This window comes from Macaca fascicularis, chromosome 14, assembly GCF_037993035.2.
Source record: "Macaca fascicularis isolate 582-1 chromosome 14, T2T-MFA8v1.1".
Lineage (NCBI taxonomy): Eukaryota > Metazoa > Chordata > Mammalia > Primates > Cercopithecidae > Macaca > Macaca fascicularis.
This window is the reverse complement of record NC_088388.1, coordinates 91998377-92019828: the sequence shown is the minus strand read 5'-3', so window position 1 is coordinate 92019828 and position 21452 is coordinate 91998377. Positions and strand designations below refer to the sequence as shown.

At 43.9% G+C, this 21452-nt stretch overlaps 1 protein-coding gene and 2 long non-coding RNA genes across 4 annotated transcripts in view; 1 reads left to right on the top strand and 2 right to left on the bottom strand.

The window, feature by feature from the left end:
• Positions 1-21452, top strand: part of LOC102120636 (uncharacterized) — a 55016-nt gene that overhangs the window by 25300 nt on the left and 8264 nt on the right. Inside the window, exon 2 of one of the 2 annotated variants that reach the window (XR_006692185.3) lies at positions 18836-18918. The exons of the other annotated variant lie outside the window; for it this stretch is intronic. This is a non-coding gene — a long non-coding RNA (uncharacterized lncRNA). The remainder of the gene's footprint in view (positions 1-18835; positions 18919-21452) is intronic. 2 annotated transcript variants of the gene reach the window in all.
• LOC141408509 (uncharacterized) lies at positions 5083-9798 on the bottom strand. Its single transcript, XR_012423605.1, has 2 exons — positions 9638-9798; positions 5083-8969 (listed from the first exon to the last, which is right to left on the bottom strand). It is a non-coding gene; the product is annotated as an uncharacterized lncRNA (long non-coding RNA).
• On the bottom strand, positions 13991-14218 carry LOC107127486 (putative small nuclear ribonucleoprotein G-like protein 15). Its single transcript, XM_015436047.3, has one exon. The coding sequence runs from the start codon at positions 14216-14218 to the stop codon at positions 13991-13993; it is 228 nt and encodes a 75-aa protein (XP_015291533.1).

Sequence of the window (21452 nt, the reverse complement as noted above, 5' to 3'; positions counted from 1 at the left end):
TGGAGGCCTGTAAGAAAGCTTGCTGCGTTCATTCCCTCAGGGCTCTTTCTATCTGTAGTAAAGACTAATGGGTCACAAACCGGAGGCCTGTGCACCACGTGCTGCTGGCACCTGTGATCTTTTGATCCATATAGCATGAAACAAAGTTTTGAGGCAACATTTACAAAAGTCCACAGTCTATGTGGCTCCTCTTCAAACGTCAGAAGCTCTGATAGCCACAGCCTGTCTCCCAGCACAGCCACCACTGGCCGGGCGTCATGGCAGCTGCCCTCCCATGAAGGCCTATGCCTCCAGCCCTGCCTAAGCTGATTCACTTGTGCATCATTCCTGCCTGGCTCCAGGAAGCATCTAAGTTCGGGGCAACAAAGGTTCATTATTCTTGAAGACATTTGGAGTACATGTCACCCTAACATAAGACAGGGCTGTGAGGTTGTAGAGTTCTTTGTGGATTGTTGGATCTTTTCAATGATAACATATTTGTACAATGGATCTTTGAGCAACACAGGTTTGAACTGCACAGGTCCACTTATATGTGGATTTTTTCAATAAAAGTTATGGTGAGCGTGTCTGCCTCTCCTACCTCTCCCTCCACCTCCTCCACTCCTTCTGCCTCTGCCGCTCCTGAGACGGCAAGATCAACTGCTCCTCTTCCTCCTCCTCCTCAGCTACTCAACCTGAAGGCAATGAGGATGAAGACCTTTATGATGATCCATTTCCACTTAATGAATAGTAAATATATTTTCTCTCTCTCTTTGGTAGATATGGGGTCTCCCTGTGTTGCCCAGGCTTGTCTCTAACTCCTGGCTTTAAGTGATCCTCCCAACTTGGCTTCCCAAAGTGTTGGAATTAGAGACGTGAGTCAGTGCCCCCAGCTTCTCTTCTTTATGATTTTCTTAATAACATTTTCTTTTCTCTAGCTCACTTTATTGTAAGAATATAGCATGTAATACATGTAGCATACAACATATGTGTTCATTGGCTGTTTTTGGTATCAATGAGGCTTCCATTCAACAGTAGGCTACTAGTCATTAAATTTTCGAAAAGTCAAAAGTTACACACACATTTTCAACTGCAAAGGTGTCAGTACCCCGACTCCCATATAATTCACGGGTCACCCATATATAAAGAGAAAGCTAATCATCCAACACTCTTTCTACCAGTCCACAGCTGCCTGACCCACACTTTTGTCGTATTTACCTGTGATCTGGTCACACAGGCTGTGCCCATCTATCCCCATGTCCCTGTTTCTGAGCTCATGTTTTTCCTCTCACAAAGAGCATCCTTCCTTCTCACTGAAAGCCCCCAAAAAACAGGGACTCCTAGTTGGATTCATCCTTATATCATTCAAATCATTTCCTATACATTTATAAACATACATGTATATTGTTCTTTTTAACCTCGATTTATACTTTAATCTTCAATTAGAATGCAGGACATTCTAGAATAAGGGCAGGAATTTTGCCTGAATTGTTCACTGCTATATTCTCTGCACCTGCTTGATATGTAATAAACCAATAAATATTGACTTCTTTGTTCAGTGAGTAAAATGAATGAGTAAACTTGTTTTCTGGCTTCTAATGTCTTAGACTTCTTTCCATGCCAGTATATATATCTCTACTGAATTCTTTTGAAAGCTGCATAGTATTCGTGTACCATAATAAACACCCCATGGTATTTATATTCTTCGCTATTTTGCAGTATTTCAAACAGCATTGTGTTGATCATCTGTCTTTATGTATAATACACATACATGCTAGTAATTTTTGTAGAAATAATTCCTGGAAGTGGACTTTGTTGCGGGGGGTGGGGTGGTCAAAGGATACGAAAATTTAAAATTTTGATACATACAGCCATTTGGTGGTCTTAAAGGACTATGCCAATTTTTAGTTTAAACAACAGAGTATGGCAGTGTCTGTTTTTGCTATTTCCTTTCTATCTTTAGGCATTATCTGTTTTGTAATAATTATACTTCCCCTCTTCCTCAGGGGAAGGAAGGGAGGAGGACAGAGAAAAAGTTGGAAATGGGGAGAGGAGGAAGGACCTGTGAGAAAAGAGAAATGGCTCAGAGAAATCTGAGCTATGTGAGGTTTGCAAAATTTTTCAGGTCCAGACAGGCACGAGTATGGGACTTCAGTCATGCCCCCAGCACCTATGCCTGGGGACAATTGTTTAAACTCATTTTGTTCCTGACTAGCTGTCTCGCCCATTATCTTCATGTTCTTGGAATTTGTGATACAAAGAACAGTGTATAGACAATTAATAGCTTATCCACATGTAACCGCTGCTGATTGAAGTGTATTTCAGGGTAATTTGAATCTGTGTTCCTGAGCTGCAATCCTCAAGCTTGGCTCAAATACACCCTCTACTTATATTAAATTTGCTTCAGCTTCTTCCTTTTAATTCAATACCTGTAAAGGAAGTGAGCAAGCTGTGCCCTCTGTGACTTTACGGTGAAGAGATGGACAAGAGGCATTTCATTTACTTTTATCAATGTTGTAAGCTTATTGCTCAATCTGGAACATTTTATTGGCTGCTGGTGCTTTTCTGTGAAATGCCCGTGGGAAGGTTTTCAGAACACAGGAAACTGTTGCCAGCATAAAAGAAGAGAAATTATAATTTGTTCTGCATAAATATTGCAAGATTACCACCATGTACATGAGGAATAAAAATTTTTTCAAAGCATTTTCACCTGTATTATCATATGTAATTTTCACAAAAACCATGTTAACATGTTTCTCTATTTATTTATTTTATTTTATTTATTCCTGAGACAGGATATTGCTGTTTCCCAGGCGGGTCTCGAGCTCCTGGCCTCAAGCAATCCTTCCACATTGGCCATGCAAAGTACTGGGATTACAGGCATGAGCCAGCGCCCAGCCTGTCTCTCCATTTTTACTGATCCTCCTGAAGGACAGAAAATCCAAGTGATTAGCCCAAATCATTTAGTCAAAGACACAGACAAGTCTTAAACCTCTGTCTCCTGACTCTCATCCCAGTTCTCTTTCCTCCAGATTCTGCACATTTTAATAAATTGCCCTTGAGTCGAATGAAGTTCACAAAACACATCTGAGATTTTTCAGTGAATCTGTTCCATTGTGATGCCTTCAACATATTGTTTAGAACTGACCATGCTGATGTTACATTATGGCACTGAAAGGACACAAAAACACGAAAATGCGTACCCGCTCCCCCGCTACACCTTATTGCTAAAACCCTTTGTCTGCTTTCTAATCTCTGCACATACCAGAGATTTCGTAAGTTCTGTAAATACCTGTTTTTCTTTCTGAGGCCGGGTCACAAGACGTGTTTAAGTAAGATACACTCATGCTGCCATAAACCGGTTGTGCAACCTGACGCAATATAATTAACTGCCTTTGTGTAAAACTGCTCTCCCGCCTCAAGGGTTGTACCGAGATATCAGAAATGGCGGGAACCAATCATAGTTAGCCAAATCGCCTTGTTCAAACACTAGCCAATCATACATCTGATTTGTATAATAATTCTATGCCCACTGTTTTTAGACTATATAACACTGTTCGGAGCGCAACGGGGGAGCTCTCCTGCCTGTCTCGTTTCACGAGCGAGTGAGAGCTCCAGGTTCGAACCTGTAATAAAGATCCTCGCTGCTTAGCTTTGACTCTGGACTCTGGTGGTCTTCTTCGGGGAATAAACGGTCTGGGCATAACAAATGGGGGCTCGTCCGGGATTTCCCCCAAGCCCACCAGACCCCCAAGTCAAGGGATCTTAATCTGTAGGTAAGCCGGCTTTGTCACTGTCTCTGTCTTTATCTCTGTCTGTCTCCCTGAAATTTCACGAAATCCGCAATCTGTAATCTGTATTGGTCTGTTCTGTAAGTGGCACAGTCTTGGCGGACGCGCTAAAAGACAGCCACTCAGGACTGGTGGGAGACGTCCCCCAGTGCCCATCCGGGGTCCTCCATCCTTGGTTGCCCCATCTGACTCAGGTCGGAAGTCTGACACGCGCTTGCGAAGGCTCATCGTTTATCACTGTCTGTCCGTTATTGTTAAGTGTTAAGTGTAAGTCAAAAACGAAACATAAAACCTTTTCTTCCCCTTCCAGGACCGGACCTGTCGGATACTCCCCTCTGCTTCACACTCATTTTCGTCCCTCCTTCTCTCTGTAGGAGCAGTCCAAAGATGGGCAACAACCAGAGCACGCCGCTCTCACTCCTTGTTACCAATTTCAAAGATGTGAAGGCTCGGGGGCATAACTTAAGCGTAGAATTAAAGAAAGGAAAGCTAGTTACTTTCTGCCGTTCGGAGTGGCCCTCTTTCGGCGTAGGGTGGCCCTCCGAAGGAACTTTCTGTCTCTCTATTATTACTAAGGTAAAAACTAAGATTTTCCTGTCAGGGCAGTCAGGACATCCTGATCAAATTCCTTATATTCTAGTATGGCAGGATCTTGTAGAAAACCCACCGCCCTGGGTAACTCCATTCATCCCTGAGCCCTGCAAGGTCCTAGTAACGTGACCTACAAGACAAAGGACTCCCTCTGCTCCCTCGGCCCCTGTGCTGCCAGACAGCCAGGACCCCCTAACGTTAGAACCCACACTTCCCCCACCATATCCGCACCTTATCCCACAAGACCCAGTCCCCCAGGGTGGTGCGTCCGTAGAAGGAAACCGAGAAGCGGAAGCAGCCAAGAGCGAAAGTAACCCGGGGGGCCGGCTGGCGGAACGCGAGGCCGCGTACAGCAGGACCAAGCTTCCTGACTCCCTGACTCCACTGTAGCCCTGCCTCTCAGAGAAATAGGATCGCTCGATGATACCGGGCTCTCCCGTCTCATGTATTGGCCTTTTTCCACTAGTGATTTATACAATTGGAAGTCTCAAAATGCTCGGTTCTCAGATAATCCCAAAGATCCAACCTCGTTGTTAGACAGTGTTATGTTTACTCACCAGCCGACCTAGGATGACTGTCAACAGCTCCTCCGAATCCTGTTCACGACGGAGGAGCGGGAAAGAATCCAAGTTGAGGCCAGAAAGCTAGTTCCAGGAGATGACGGCCAGCCAACTGCGAATCCTGACCTCATTAACACGGCTTTTCCTTTGACCCGACCCAGATAGGACTACAACACGGCAGAAGATACTTTTTCAGGATGGACAGAAGCGTTCCCAACTAAGAGAGAAACTGCTCAGGTTGTAGCAAAGAAAATTTTGGAGGAAATCCTCCCCAGGTATGGCTTTCCTGTCCAGATAAGGTCAGACAATGGACCAGCCTTTGTTGCTAAGGTAAGTCAGGATTTGGCTTCCATTCTTGGGGCAAATTGGAAATTACATTGTGCTTATAGGCCCCAAAGCTCAGGACAAGTAGAAAGGATGAATCGGACTCTAAAAGAGACCTTAACTAAATTGACCATGGAGACTGGCGCTAATTAGGTAATACTTCTCCCCTACGCTCTGTTCTGGGCCTGAAACACCCCTTACAGACTGGGCCTCACACCATATGAAATCATGTATGGCAGACCCCCACCCCTGGTTCCCAGTCTAAAAGATGGCTTACTCAAACCTGAAACTGAAAATGTCTCTGAGCTCTTGTTCTCCTTACAAGCCTTACAGAAAATTCACCAGGAAATTTGGCCCAGACTACGAGAACTGTACGAAGCAAGACCTCCGCCGACGCCCCATCCGTTCCAGCCAGGAGACTGGGTCCTAGTCAAGTGCCACCGGCAAGAAACTCTTCAACCCAGGTGGAAAGGACCACTGCAAGTACTCCTGACTACTCCCACTGCTCTCAAGGTAGAAGGCATCGCTTCGTGGATCCACTACACACACGTCAAACCAGTGGACCCAACATCCGACCTTCTCGGGCCATCTGGAGCACCGGTTACATGGACTGTAGACAAAGCTAAGAACAATCCCTTAAAGCTAACCCTGCGCCATCATCCCCATAGCCATAACCATGTCTAGCTTACCTATGCTTTTATGCCTTATGCATCTGACTCTCCTCACTACCGCGCCATCTAATCCCTATGTCTGGAGGTTCTGGCTCTATGAGAACAAAACTCACCCCGGGGAAACCCCTCAGGCAGGTAAACTGCTAGCTAGTGCAGACTGCCCCCCCTCCAGGTGCAATACTCCAATTTACCTCAATTTCACTAAGTTCCAGATTGCCCAACCGGGGATACCCATGATCTGTTTTGAATATGATCAGACTGAATATAATTGTAAAAATTATTGGTGGCACCAGAGTGCAGGCTGCCCATACCACTATTGTAAAATGCACTCAGCCAGGGTATGGGACGAGTACCCGAGAAAGTCTAACCTCCTCAAGACTCCGCCTATTCCCTAGCCTCCCTTCAGCGGCAGCTCACCTCCCTAGCACAGATCACTCTTCAAAACCACAGAGCCTTAGACTTACTCACGGCTGAGAAAGGAGGTACCTGTATGTTCCTCAAAGAAGAATGCTGTTTCTATATAAATGAGTCAGGGTTAGTTGAAGAAAGAGTCCAACGCCTACATAAACTAAGCTTAGAAATGAAAAAGCAACAATTCACTACAGCAGCTAATAATTGGTGGAACTCTTCAATGTTTTCCCTTCTGGCACCCCTTTTAGGCCCCCTAATGTCTTTACTACTTCTATTCACTATAGGCCCCTGTGTGGTAAATAAAATTTTACAATTTGTCAGAGAAAGATTTGATACCATCCAACTAATGGTCCTCTGTAGCCATCACCAGCCTCTCCTGCACCCAGAAGGTGAGACTACATTGTAAGACTCTGGAAATCCAAGATTGGACGTCCAGTTACTTATGAGAGGGGGAAATGAAAGGACACAAAAACACGAAAATGCGTACCCGCTCCCCCGCTACACCCTATTGCTAAAACCCTTTGTCTGCTCTCTAATCTCTGCACATACCAGAGATTTCGTAAGTTCTGTAAATACCTGTTTTTCTTTCTGAGGCCGGGTCACAAGACGTGTTTAAGTAAGATACACTCATGCTGCCATAAACCGGTTGTGCAACCTGACGCAATATAATTAACTGCCTTTGTGTAAAACTGCTCTCCCGCCTCAAGGGTTGTACTGAGATATCAGAAATGGCGGGAACCAATCATAGTTAGCCAAATCGCCTTGTTCAAACACTAGCCAATCATACATCTGATTTGTATAATAATTCTATGCTCACTGTTTTTAGACTATATAACACTGTTCGGAGCGCAAGGGGGAACTCTCCTGCCGTCTCGTTTCACGAGCGAGTGAGAGCTCCAGGTTCGAACCTGTAATAAAGATCCTCGCTGCTTAGCTTTGACTCTGGACTCTGGTGGTCTTCTTCAGGGAATAAACTGTCTAGGCATAACAGCACCAAGAGGGAGGCAATGATTACTACAAAAAGAGCTCCTCAGCCTGGGCAACACAGCAAGACCTCCATCTCTCCAACAACAACAACAATAATAATACAATTAGCTGGGCATAGTTGTGTGCCCGAATAGTCTCAGCTACTTGAGAAGCTAAGGTAGGAGGATCACTTGAGCCCCAAAATTTGAGGTTACAGTGAGCTATGATTATGCCACTGCACTCCAGCATGGGTGACAGAGCAAGGCCCTGTTCTGAAAGAAAGAAAAAAGAGAGAGAAAGAGAGAAAGAAAGAAAGAAAGAGAGAGAGAGAGAGGGAGGAAGGAAGGAAGGGAGGAAGGGAGGGAGGGAGGAAGGAAGGAAGAGAGAAAGAAACCAAAAAAGAGCTTTTGTGTGTACAGTTGACTCGAATCAAATAACATCCTGAATGGTGTAGAGCAGGTGAAATGATCTTTGCTGTCAATAAAATGAATACATACAACTCTAAGATGCAAGAACTTCTCAACCCAGGGTCCAGTTTTAAAACAAAAATAAACAAAAAACATTTACCTAGACTATATTCTCAAGGGCAAATATTATTTATACACCTTTGTCTTGTCAATGCCTGGCATGGTGCCTGGCATGTATCTAGCGCTATCTGCTAGATAATAACAATGACAGTGTGCTCATGTTTAAAAACATAAAAAGTAGTAACTTCTGTCATGTTGCTAAAGAGGAACACAAGTATTTGCATAAAGTTTTTTGTCTATGTGCAGAGAGTATCTGCAGTTTTTGAGGTGCATGGAAGTTATAATAATTAAAAGCAGTGATTTCAAAACCCAGATTTCTGTAAAAAGTCTGTTTATGGCAATTTAAGCTTTCTCTAACCCTCTCTTCAAATGCTTCCAGGATCCATCCACTACCTACACTCCTACATTTCTAGATATCACTTCTAGGTACCAAAATCTGTATTAGGTACCTATTGCGGCCTAACACTGTCATCATAAAATTACCATCTGAAAAGAACAAATACTTAACTGTCAGGCCTCTGAGCCCACGCCAAGCCATCGCATCCCCTGTGACTTGCGTATACCACCAGATGGCCTGAAGTAACTGAAGAATCACAAAAGAAGTGCAAATGCCTTGCCTTGCCTTAACAGATGACATTCCAGCACAAAAGAAGTGAAAATGGCCGGTCCTTGCCTTAAGTGATGATATTATCTTGTGAAATTCCTTTTCCTGGCTCATCCTGGTTCAAAAAGCTCCCGCACTGAGCACCTTGTGACCCCCACTCCTGCCCGCCAGAGAACAACCCCCCTTTGACTGTAATTTTCCTTTACCTACCCAAATCCTATAAAACGGCCCCACCCTTATCTCCCTTCATTGACTCTCTTTCCGGACTCAGCCCGCCTACACCCAGGTGAAATAAACAGCTTTATTACTCACAAAAAGGCTGTTTGGTGGTCTCTTCACACGGACGCGCGTGACACTATCTCACAGTTTCTGTGGGGTGGGAATCTGAGTGTGGTTAGCTGATGTCTCTGGCTCAGGGTTTCCCACAAGGCTATAATCAAGATGTTGGCTGGGGCTGCAGCCATCCCAGGACACACGGGGAAACACGCTTCCTTCCAAGCTCACTCGCCTGGTTGTTGGCAGCTCACAACTTGACAGCTGGCTTTCTTCAAAACGAAAGAGTGAGAGAGTGAGAAAGGTGCTCGAGACAGAAGTGACAGCCTTTTTGTAACCTGGAAAGTAAGATACCATCACTATTGAAGTAGTCTCTATTAGGATGCAGTCACTAGGACCAGTCCATATCTCCTGAGGGAGGGATCACACAAAGGCATGAACACCAGAGGGCAGGAGTCGCTGGGGCCATCTGCCACATTTACCTTCTTACTATGCACACCTTCCATTCTTTCCTTCCTTATCTCTTCCCTTCCTTCCTCATTCTCTCTCTTCTTCCTTTCAGGGCTTACTGTAAGTCTTCAGTGGCCCACGAACTACACCAGGCATTGGGAATGCAACGCTTATGAACACTGAGGTTTGCAGCCCAGTGGAGAAGAAAGGTCCAGTGAAATAATGTTTTCAAACCTTCAGCCACTCACTGTTTTGGCCATGGACATGGGCTTCTTAAATCTTTTCTAACTCAATGTTTTTCTTTAAAGCGATGCACCTTTAAAATATGGCCTCATCCTAAACCCATGGTTCTTGACTTTGGCTGCCTGGTGGCGTCACCTTGGGAGACTATTTAACCTGGAGATGTAGGGGATGTGGCAGCCCGTTTCCCCGTCCCACACTTGCTTTACCATGTACTTATGCCCACCCCAGTGGGGAGGTGACAGCTTACCTGGGAGGAGATCCATTCTTTTGCTCTTTGGAAACAGGCTCCAAGCTTTGCCCCCTATTTTTCCCCTGTTCTACCCCTCACAACATCCCCTGTCCTTACCACTTTTCTGAGTATTCATCAACCAAAGGGCAGTGCATCAGTGAAGGACAAATCTCCTTCACAAAAAAGATACTTCCTGTTTGTTTTATTAAAAAGAAATGGAGCATTATTGTGGGCACTTGCGACCCCCAGTGGTAGAGAAGGGAAAATACATCCATTGATGTCGGGGTAGGAGAGAAGGGAAGGAAGCATGTTTCACCACCTCTCTGGAGGCTTTGTTTACACTACAAATGCAAAACAATGTATCTAGGGGGCTAAAACAACACACACAAATAAGAAAACACTTCCAGCTCTCATCCCTTGTCCTGCGCGGTTTTATTCACATCTAAGTCAGGTATCACCTCCACCAATACAAACACAGCCAGAAGCTGTGTCATGTTCCCTCATCTTGCCCTTGACCTCTTGGAGTACGGACTGTTAATGACCACAGTCCACTGAGACCACCCCTACTCCTGCCTGCCGACCACCCTCAGTGCTGTTTAAAAGCTCAATCCATGAGCAGCCACCTATACCAGGCTCTGGGCTAGCACTGAGTGGGGGGAGCAAAGGTCAACCAGATGCCCACTCTGTTCAGGTCATCTGTCTGGATGTCCCCTCCCTTGTATTTACTGATTCTGCCAGGCAAGAGGTTGGGGAGGTTTATTCATTTCATTTAACAAATAGTAACTCACTGTCTACTGTATGTCCTGCACTGTTTCAGGCAATGAACAAAAAAGACCTTGCTCTCGGGGAACTTACATTTCCAGCTACTGAACCTCATGTTCTTGTCTTTACTTAACCCCTGGGCCCCAGAACCTGCCCGAATGGAAAAAAAATCTTAGTGATTCTCCAACTCCTGTCCCCTGCAAGTGAGGTTACTGAAGCCCACAGAGGTAATGAGCCTGGCCTGAGGTCACAGAACAAGACACAACAGACTCTAGACTAGATCCCAGCATCTCTAGAGATAAATGTCAAGACACTCACAGCTGTGGGCACAAAGCTGTCTGTCTGGATGGATTTTGGGAAAGTTAGAGACCTAGTGAGTGAACATATTTTAATACATCAATTCCATCAACTGGCAAATGAATCAGGTAAAGAGAAGTAACTATATCTTTTGCTTAAAAAGCAAAGTACTCTCAGGGACTCACAGGCTCCTTATGAGACTGCCTTTCCGCCTCCCTGAATTTGGGCAGGATTCATCTGGAAGCATCCTCTGTGGGTGAGGGGAGCAGAGGCACATGGCACAGCGAGAGGCTGCCCAGTGTAGCAGGAGCTTCTCCAACCTCCACCCAAGTGCCCCTCCTGACCAAAGGGGCTAATCCATATCCTGAGGGACCTGAGGAGATAGTCGTATGCTGCAGGAGGAAAAGCAAAATTGAAGTCTCATATTTTACTATAAAAACCAATATGAGTGTTGCATTCTGATGCACTAATATATTGCTATGCTTAACGTAAAAATGATATTTCTACCCAAATTCTGAATAAAATCAATTCTGTAGAAGGATACACCATCTTTATGCAGAGCACCTTACCTATTACCCCTGGGCCTAAGGGCCTCCCGTTTTAGAAGCACAGACCCGGTTCCAAACCCAACTCTGTCTGTGGAATGCTAGCAAATTAACTTACTGCCCTGAAACTCAATTTTCTTATCTGTAAAAGCAACACAAAGTTCTGCGCTCTGGAGCAAGTAAGGACTACTGAGAATGGTAATACCATTGTCAATACAGAGTTTTACAAGTTACCAAGCATTTTCCATGTGTTACCTTATTTTCATAGGAAGAGAGCAGGTTCTGGAAGCCAGTTAACCCTGGCTCTGCCAGAGTGGCTCTGTCGGTCTTGGGCAAATGGATTAACCTTTGTGAGCTTCCACAGCCTCATTTGTGAAAGAGGCGTGATAATGACACTGTGGGTTATTGTGATAACTAAACACACTATAAGGTGTGCCGGCTTCAGTAAGTGGCACATCTCACTAGCGCCTGGAGCAGCTGCTGTGAGTGGGTGAGAACACCAACCCAAGTCAGACAGGCTTGACTCTCACTAACTGGGTGGCCTTGGGCATATCACTTAAAATCTTTGTGTCTCAGTTTCTTTTACCTGTTAAATAAGGATGAAAATAGTATCTTTTCAGAAAGCTGTGAAGATAAAGTGAGTTACTATAAGACACACTCACAATAGTGGCTGGCTCAGAATGTTGGGTATTCCAGTAAGTTCCTGTGCACAGTTGGTTGGCCTTATCATTGGCCTCTTCGGTTAGGAAACCAGAGGCTTAGAGAGGTTCCCCTCCATCAACCTGACTTCTCTTCCCCAAGTGGAAGGTCTAATATTTGAACCCAGCTTCCCTGATTCCAGAACCAGTGGTTGTTTTCACCGTGCCCCACACAGGAGTGGGGGTTGCATACCCTATGGTAGTTTATCTTCCACAGCAAGCTTTGAACCACTCGGGCACACGCATAGAGGTCAATGCCCACACAGTGTTACAGTGCTGCCAAATATAAATAGCAGAGATTCTCAGGTTAATTACTTCTAGTTCATGAAATAATGCATCATTGCTTCCTGGAGAGGTTGGAGAATAGAAAAAAACCTCTGTGCCCCAATGACTCTAATGGAATTTCTCTCTGAGATGAAGCAACCTTCTCAGTTACCTTAAGAGACTGGAAGAAGCCAGCATTGTTCTGATACCTATATGAGCCCAACAGAGTTACAAAATGTAAAAACTGTGACAGATCACAGATCGTGTCAACGAAAGAGAAACCTAGGCTTTTACAGAATTAAAGTCAGTTTCACTGAGTCTTCCTGAGGATGGCAACCCAAGTGAATCTTTGTTTCAGTTAGACTGCTCTAAAGCAGTGTATGAACCCACAACTTACGTATTAGATGGTGATGTGCTCAGAAGTTACATTAAAGCAAAATCTCATCAAAGTCTGGATGTGAGAGCACATCTGGTTATAGATCGCAGAGGGAAAATCATTAATACTGTCAGTCGTTACATACAAGAAAAGGCAAGGGCTGAAATCATTGAGCTTATCTTTTCTAAAAAACACAGTGATTCAGGTAAGAGACATTAGAACCTGAGGCATGGCTTCTTCACTGCAAGGGCTGGCTGTGAGGCTGGCCAGAAGCAGATGTTTGCTACTTTGTCTCATAATTATTTTCTCCAAATAATAAGGAAGTTGAGGTCTATGGCTCTTAGATCCCTTGACCTACAGTGCTATATTTGTTTGATCTGTTCTATTTAATAACCAGAGGCTTCCTCATTTGGGCCCCACCATACATCCTCCGCCACTGAAAAGGGAAAAACAAACTCTGTTCCTTACTCAGTTACTTCACTTTTGACACCAGATGTGTGGGTTTTTCACATAACAATTCTCCAATGCTCAGTAGACATTAACTGGGTGTCTTACAATTTAATTCTGAGAGTTAGCACAGACCCCACCATTAAAGGGCTCAGCCCCATGAGATGGCCCCCAACTTCAGATACCAATTGCAAGTACAAGGTTGTGACCTGTACTTCTGAGCAACTAGCCATAAATCAAGGGTTCCCACGACCTCCTCCTTGGGTTTAACCGTTTGCTAGAATGGCTCACAGAACTCAGAGAAATACTTATGTTTACCAGTTTGTTATAAAGTTATGGAGCATGTAGACGAACTGCCAGATGAAGAAGTATATAAGGCAAGCTATGTGGGAAAGCCACAGATCTTCCACACCCTCCCAGGGTGCACCGTGCTCCAGGTCCCTCCATGTGTTCAGCAACCTGGAAGCTCTCAGAACCGGTCCTTCTGAGTTTTTATGGAGGCTTCATTATGTAGCGGCAATTGATTAAATCATGGGCCACTGGTGATCGACTCAACCTTCAGTTTTTTTACCCTCCCTGGAGACAGTGGGCTGAAAGTTCCAATCTCCTAATCGCATGGTTGGTTTCCCTGCCAACCAACCCCCACCAGCAGACACTATAGGGCACTGTAGCCAAAAATAATTTTATTTGCATACAAGAAGACATTTATCCTTTTGGAGATTCCGAGGGTTTTAGGAATGATTCAAGGGTTTTAGGGGAGGATGAAATAAAAATGTATATTTCTTAGTACATAGCAATATCCACACCCACCTATTTAACACTACCACCCACCTCTGTCATTCTGTGTCCATTTTTTTTGACTATTACAAAAGTTTATTTAACAAAAAGTTTAATATGAAAATGTACACAATCTAATTTTTACATCATAGAAAACAGTCCCTTTGGAGAGGGGACAAGAATTCCTCTGCTGAACAGCCATTTTTTAGACCTGTTCCAAGGCTTTTAACGTGATGATACTGTTTCCTTCTATTTCCACTGTTCTAATATTGTTCTGTTGCCCACTAATTGCCATCTTCACACATTCATCTATCATTAGATTCATAAAATGACTGGATCCCCACAGTATTCCTTGGACATATCTACCACCATTTAATTTCAGTGAGAACTTGTCCATACGTTTTTTCAACTTGGGAGAGTGAGCTTTGTTCATGGTGTCACTAAGCAGGTTCAGAGATGCACTGAAACAGAATTTATGGCCTCCATCACACTTCACAGATAGGCCCAGTGTTTCGTGTCTGATGTCACTCATTCCATTAGCCGATTGTGGGCCTATGTCCAAAATTTCAAGTCTTCTCCTTTGCCTGCAAACCTCCAAGCTTTCCTCCTCCCTTGCTTTCTCCAAGCCCATGACCCCCTTCCTACTACCACGGAGAAAGCAGAAGCTATCATAAGAAATGCTCATTGCTTCCGCAGACTCACCTCCCACTGCATCAACCCCTCAGTCTGTCCTGTTCCTGGAGAAGAGAGGCTCTCTTCCTAGGCAATGTCTGGGTCTCGGCCTGCCTTCTTGAGGAGCTTACACTATATTAATTTTATCTGTTCTCTCATAAATCTATATCTTAGTCTCTCCTGGCTCTTTCCACTCAGCATTTGGGCAAAGTTCCGCCTCTCCCATCTTAAAAACCTAATGAAAACCCTCCTTGATCTCATATCCCCCTTCAGCTACTTCCTTACCTCTTTTATTAGTGACCAGGTTCATTCTGCCATCGCACAGCAATCCAATCACTGTGATGATGGATTTCTGTGAAAGAGGAAAAATTTTATTCACAATGCTATTGTGCAAGGCAGCAGAAAAACAAATCTCCAGTGGGCCTCCCCAAAAATAGAGCTTGGAGGTGCTTCTGAGAGAGAAAGCAGGATGGTCTAAACAGTGGGAAAAGGTGATTGGCGGGTAGGAAAGGTGAGGTTGTTGGGATTTCTGCAAGCATAATTGAGTTAATGTTTTCATTCATTTTTTTCATCCAACAAATTTTTGTTGAAGATAGAGTTTGTGTTAGTCAATTTTCTAGGTGCTAGAAAATAGCAATGAAGAAGGGAGAGAGAAAAACCTCTGTCCTCGTGAAGCTCACTGTTTAGCAGGAAGGTAGGAGTGGGGTTAAATAGGGTGATCAGGGTCGCTTGCCTGAAAAGGTCACATGGAGCTAAGGAAGCGAGCCGTGTAACATGAGAGGCAAACGCATTTCAGGCAGAGGGAACATCAGTGCAAATGCCCTGGTGCAGGGATGAGAGGGCAAGCACTTGACAATAATGTCAGAGAGTTAACGGGGGAAGTAGTGTATGTGCTGAATTGTGCAAGGCCTTATGCTCCTCTGTGAGGTTTCTGGCTTTTCTCCTGAGTGACTGGGGGCTGCTGGAGGGTTTTAGGCTGAGGAGAAGGTTTTAAGCTCATCTGACATGTTTTCTATAAGGATCAGTCTGCCTGCCATGTGGGAACAGGGAGGACAGCAGCTTGGACCAGGATGATGGAAGTCATTGAGTCCAACAGGAAATTATGGAACTCCTGAGGGCTCAGCCACCCCTGATCTCTTCTCCCTGAGGTGAGAGTCCTGCAGTGAGACATTGCTTATGTAACCCCATCTCCTCCCATGGTGCCAGTTGCCTTCTACTCATTGGCAAGTCCAACCCAGGCATCTTCTCTGAGCTCCCTCTCACTGTTTCCATTTGGCCTTCTCACTATCATCTCAAACACAGCCTATCTTGTCCCCACCAAACATGGCCCACAAGCCACCCAGTACTAAGCCAGACACTTAGAAATTTATCTGTGATACTTCCCCACACTTGACCTCCACATTCATTTAGCTCTGCACTAAATGAATGGATTTATTCATCCACTTCTCTCTGCATCCTTTCTAAGCCACCACTGTGTTTGCATTAGTCTCTCAAATGGGCTCACAATGTCCACTCCTGTGCCCTTTCACCCCAATCCCTTCTCTAAGCTGCAGGCAAAGAGAACTTTTAAAAATTCAGATCTCATCAAATTACACCCCTGATTAAAATCTTTAAATGCCTTCCCATTGCTGCTAGGTAAATACTAAAGTCCTTACAAAACAAAATCCCCATCCTACCCTGAAGTATCTTACCCTTTCCTTCATCCCTAGTCATATTCCATACCCTGTCAGTCTTTCTATTCATTCCAGAAGTATTCACTTTCTTTGGGTCCTTTCCACCTCAGTACCTTTGCATGTGATGCTCCCTGTGCTTAGAAGGCTCTCTTACACCCTCCTGTCTCCTCCAGGTCTCAGCTTATGTAGCTTTCCCAGGAAAGCATATGCAACCCCTAGATGAGATTAGAACTGTCTCTCTCCACAAGCTCACACCAGCTTGGATTTCTCTTTCATGGTGTCATCACAATTAGAATTTATGTTTATATCAAGAGTTGGTGAATGTTTTTCCATCTTATAAGCTCTATACCATGTCTATCTTCTCACCATGGTATCCCCAGTTTTGAGGACAGTGCGTGAACACAGAGGGGCTTACTAAGTGGTGATGCGCTTAGATCCAAACAAGGAGGCCTTTGCCTGGATCCTGCTCCTGCCCTCCTCCAGCTGTGTGGGGTAAAATGTCTAGAGGTCCAAGGGGAATTGTCCACCCAAGGCTATGTCCTCCTCCTAAGTCACTCTAAAATTACCTACCTCAAAGGCCCAGGACCCACGTCCATTGTCTCTATGTGCCTCTTAACTGGGCCTATTCTCACAAAGGTGGATGATGCCATTAGAATGAGCGCCTTAGGCCGGAGGCATGTCCATGGAGTGGTGGGTGAAGTTGTGTGTGCAGCTTGGACATGCAAGGTAAAGCATCCACACACCTGTGTGCAAGGATGCATGGTACAGAACTCAGCTTGGGTGGGAAAAAAGTTGTCAGGCCATGGATGGAGAGCCAGGGCCAGCAATCTTTGCCCTGTCACTTTTGAGTACAGAACTGTGGGCATTCCAAGAATTCTATATTCAAACCTACTTTTTCAGGTCATCTTGAAAGTGAATTGGTCAAAGTAGTATAAAACATTTTATATAATGATTTGTTACCTAGATTTGTAATTGTGAAATATCTATACACTTGCTATGTGGATCTCAGAACGTGATGAGTATTTATTGAGTGAATAAATAAATGAATAGGCTTATTCCTGGATTTCACCATTTGCCATTTGTAGTGACTGGATGAAAAAAATGAACGAATGCTTTATGCAAATAAATCGCCACAAAGGCAAATGCATTTTATTTAAAGTGAAGATCCAGCTGCCAAGGGAATTAATCTGTCTACCTAGGTTGAAATATTTTTTCTCAGGGCAGCTCTGACTTGAATGCTTCCATTCTATAAGTCAGTGACAAGTATAAGTAATAATAGTGAACATTTATTGGGCTCTATGTTCAGGACTGGTTTAAGCCCACCATATAGATTAAATAATTAAATATTCACAATTCTATGAGGTAGGTGCTATTATCATTCCCATTTTACAGATGAGGAAACTGAGGCTCATTAAAGTTAAGTAACTTACCCTCGGTCACACAGCTAGTAAGTTACAAAGCTAGAGGTAAGTTCCCAGGCAGCTTGTGCTCCATACATTATGCTATGGTATTTGCAGAAGTGAAAGTCCTCCTGTGTCTCCCCCTTGTTATCAATACCCAGGGGGTCTTGGAGTCTGAGCCAGGATCCATGCGTGTCAGGGTCACACTCTCTAATGGCCAAGTTGCCTTTGTATGTGTGAGAAACAGTAAGGGATTAAATTTGAAGTTTAGTCAGCAGGATGACTAATCCCCCCACAGGGAAGGAGTTCATCCAATTTTTACTTTCAATTTCCTCCTACAGCTTTAGAGGAAAACAAAGAAAGGACGAACAGCATCTCATGGTAAAGGAAAGTTACTAGATTTTCATTTACTGGTCATGATACCAAGGGTCCTGAATGGGAAAAGTAAATCGTAACTCCTTAAAGGTGAATTTTTCACATGCTGTAAACTTTAATTAGTAAGAATATTAACAGGCTGCAAATGCTCTCATTCCACCTGAGTGGATTACTGTTGTTAAAATAGGAAAGCTCAGTATCCCCTTCCTTCCTACTCTTCAGCTGTAGGATTACCAGCAGCAGCTCTAAGAAGGACCCCCTCATCTAAACCAGATGAGGACCAGAGATGGAGAGAACAAGGATGAGGGAGAAAGAAGGGAGGAAAGACTGAACATAGATTCAAGGTTATGGAGCCCCCAGAGTCCTTACGTCCCCAACTGCGTATTTTCAACAGATACTCAGTGTCTCCCCTGTGTGAAGGGAAAGTTCAATATCACATTAACAAATGTCCATCTCCAGGGGTATTCAGTAGCCACTAGAGTTTCAGGCAGCATCAATGTTAATTTAAAAATGTGGATAGAATATTTTGCATAATAAAAAGTTTTTTCTTTATTTCAGTGTTATTCGCTGCTGCATTATTTATAATAGCAGAAAAAAAATGACATGCCTTTTGAATTTTGTCACTGGCACTGAAATAATGTCAGTTCGCTTTATCTTTTTCACTCATTCTGATCTTCCGTTTCCAAATTTACAAACCTGTGTTTCATAGGGCTGTTTTGAGAATAAAATACAATAAAATAAAACATTTATATATTCAGCACAATTGCCATTTACTAGTAACCACAATTTATTGAAATGATGTAAAAATTCCCAACACATGGTAGGTATTTAACACATTTGCTGAAACAAAACAAGACAAAGCAAATTAAAAAAAAAAAAAAAAGGTTGGAAAATGGCTAAACTTAAAAGGATAATCCTCTCCTCTTCTAGGCTTCCATGGATGTGTCCCAAACTAGAGTGATGGAAACAAATCAGACTTCAAACTTGGGATATTCCCAGTGATTCCAAAGAAGGTAACAAAATGCAGGCTTTGGCATCAGTTCTCCTGAAACACAAACAGCATAAAGTACTCAGAATAGTAACTTGCAGTCCATAAAACAATGGCCCATGTTCTCAGATGGTCATTTGCAAGGTCCGTTTGTCCTGCACCTGCACACACTTTGAGTTTCCACTGCCAGTGGTTGTTTCTGTTACAGTATGTAGCTAGTTAGGGATGAGCAGGGCGGAAGAGGGATACCTTCAATTCCCCAACACACAAACCGGGAATGTCAGCTGACCACCAGATGATGGTCAGATGGCTGTTAACTGTCTCTTTCAAATAATAATTGGTCATAGCTGGGGCTAGGGAAAGGCAGTTTCCCAACAGACAGAAAAACCTGAAACTGGATCAACAGCTTCCTGTTAAGATCTCAGGAGTTGAGCAAGTGGGCTCAAGCACATGCATCAAGAGGCAAAATGGTGGAGTTTAACTGGCATATGACCTTCCTCTAGGAACACTAGACTGGTGGGGGAAGAAGCTGCAGGTGAGCATGCATACAACTCCAGTATACACTCTGCATGTGCTCCCCTCCCAAGTGCTAGCAGGCAACTGCACATGCGGAGAGCCTACCCCAAGGGGAGAATCAGGGGAGAGGTAACAGGAGACCCCAGAAGTATGCCAACATATAAAACCCAAGTCAAAAGGCCAGAATGCACACTTGATCTTTCAAGTTGCCTGCTTGGCCTTCTTCCAAATGTATCTTACTTCTTTTCATTTCTGCTCTAAAGCTTTTTAATCAACTTTCTAAAACTTGCCTTGGTCTCTCCTTCTGCCTTACGACCTTCAGTTGAATTCTTTTTTCTAAGGAGGCAAGAATGGAGGTTGCTGCAGACTCATACCCGTTATCAATGTGCTGCAGGTAACAGTCTCCGTGACCAAATCTGATCTATGCCTTGAAAAAGTCACCTTATCTTTCCCCTGTGCTGGCTTCCAACCCTTTCACAGAGGGTTCTTCCCTGGTTATCGCACAGCCTGCTTCTGGAGTACACATGGGCCTGGAGTGGCAAGCCTGGAGTTTCTGACCTTGCCCTGAGCCTGCTTTACCAGTTAACCTTAAGGATGCCACTGGCCTTTCTGAGCTCCTGTATTCTCATCAAAATTGGGACAGCAGACTGTCTGGCTACTGCCCATTGTGTGTTGTATGTTTGAGAACCCGGTGAACTGTTATTTCGTTTCTGAAACCTTGACTAAACCCTTGCAACCCTCCCCATCAGGTAGCCACTCCCTCATGGCACTTCTATCCTTGCCATGTATTTATCTCTGTTGAAGCACTATGGATGCTATAACTCGGTTTCATTTCTCTTCCCTGCCTCTTTGGATCTCACTCTCCTTGGTGCCTGGACAAAATATTTGTTAAATGAGTGAATGAATGAGAAGACGCTGAATTGCCAATGCTCTAGATAAGGGTAAACTTCTTCTGTAAAGGTCCAGATGATTAATGGAGTTGGTGTTTCAGGATTTGCGGGGCTGTTGTGAATACTCAACTCTGCTGGTGTAGCCCCAAATCAGCCATCCACATACATAAATGAATGGGTGTGGCTGTATTCCAATGAAATTTTATTTATGGACACTTAAATTTGAATATCATTTGATTTTAACACATCATAAAATATCATCTCTTCTTTGATTTTTTTCAACCATATCAAAGTGTAAAAACCATTCTTTTTTGCACGTGGGCTGTACAAAAACTAGAAGAGAGCCAGATTTTGGCCCACAGGCCATAGTTTGCCAATTCCTGCCCCAAAGTAATAGTAAATATTGATTTTTAAAAACATATATATACACACACACACATATATAAATATATATATATGGTAGACATTACACATTATTTACTTACTTATTTTGTAGAGACAGGGTCTCACTATGTTGCCCAGGCTGACCTCAAATTTCTAGCCTCAAGCGATCCTCCTGCCTCAGCCTCCCAAAGTGCTGGGATTGCAGGCATGAGCCACCACGCCCAGCCTAGATATTGGTTTTATTACAGATATTATTGAGATTGCCATGATCTCTTTACTTTCACATTTTAGATAATGGTATGCGTCAAGTGTATGACCTCATGCGTATGTTTCTCACAGTCACAGGGAATCTCCACTTTTCACCTGCCGCTCTGTCTTTCTGAGAATGTGATCCACTGCCTGGGAATCTCCACTTTTCACCTGCCGCTCTGTCTTTCTGAGAATGTGATCCACTGCCTTCCCCTCGCTCTGTCCCAACAAAGGCTCTGTGGCCTTCCTACCCCTGAGAGCCCAGTCTGGGCTGGCCCTCACAATACTGGTCATCTTCCCAGCAGGGGGTCCCACGTGAGCTGTCCATGCTTCCACAGAATAAGGGTTACAAATGTTCTGACATTCTTTGGACATGCAGTTTGGTTTAGAATTGGGTTAAGAGATCTAATTTATCTCTGTCTTTTCTTATCCATTGTGCAATCATAAATAATAATTCATATTACAATATCTGCCATTTATGGAGCACTTACTATGTGTTCAACATTATTCTAAGAAATTT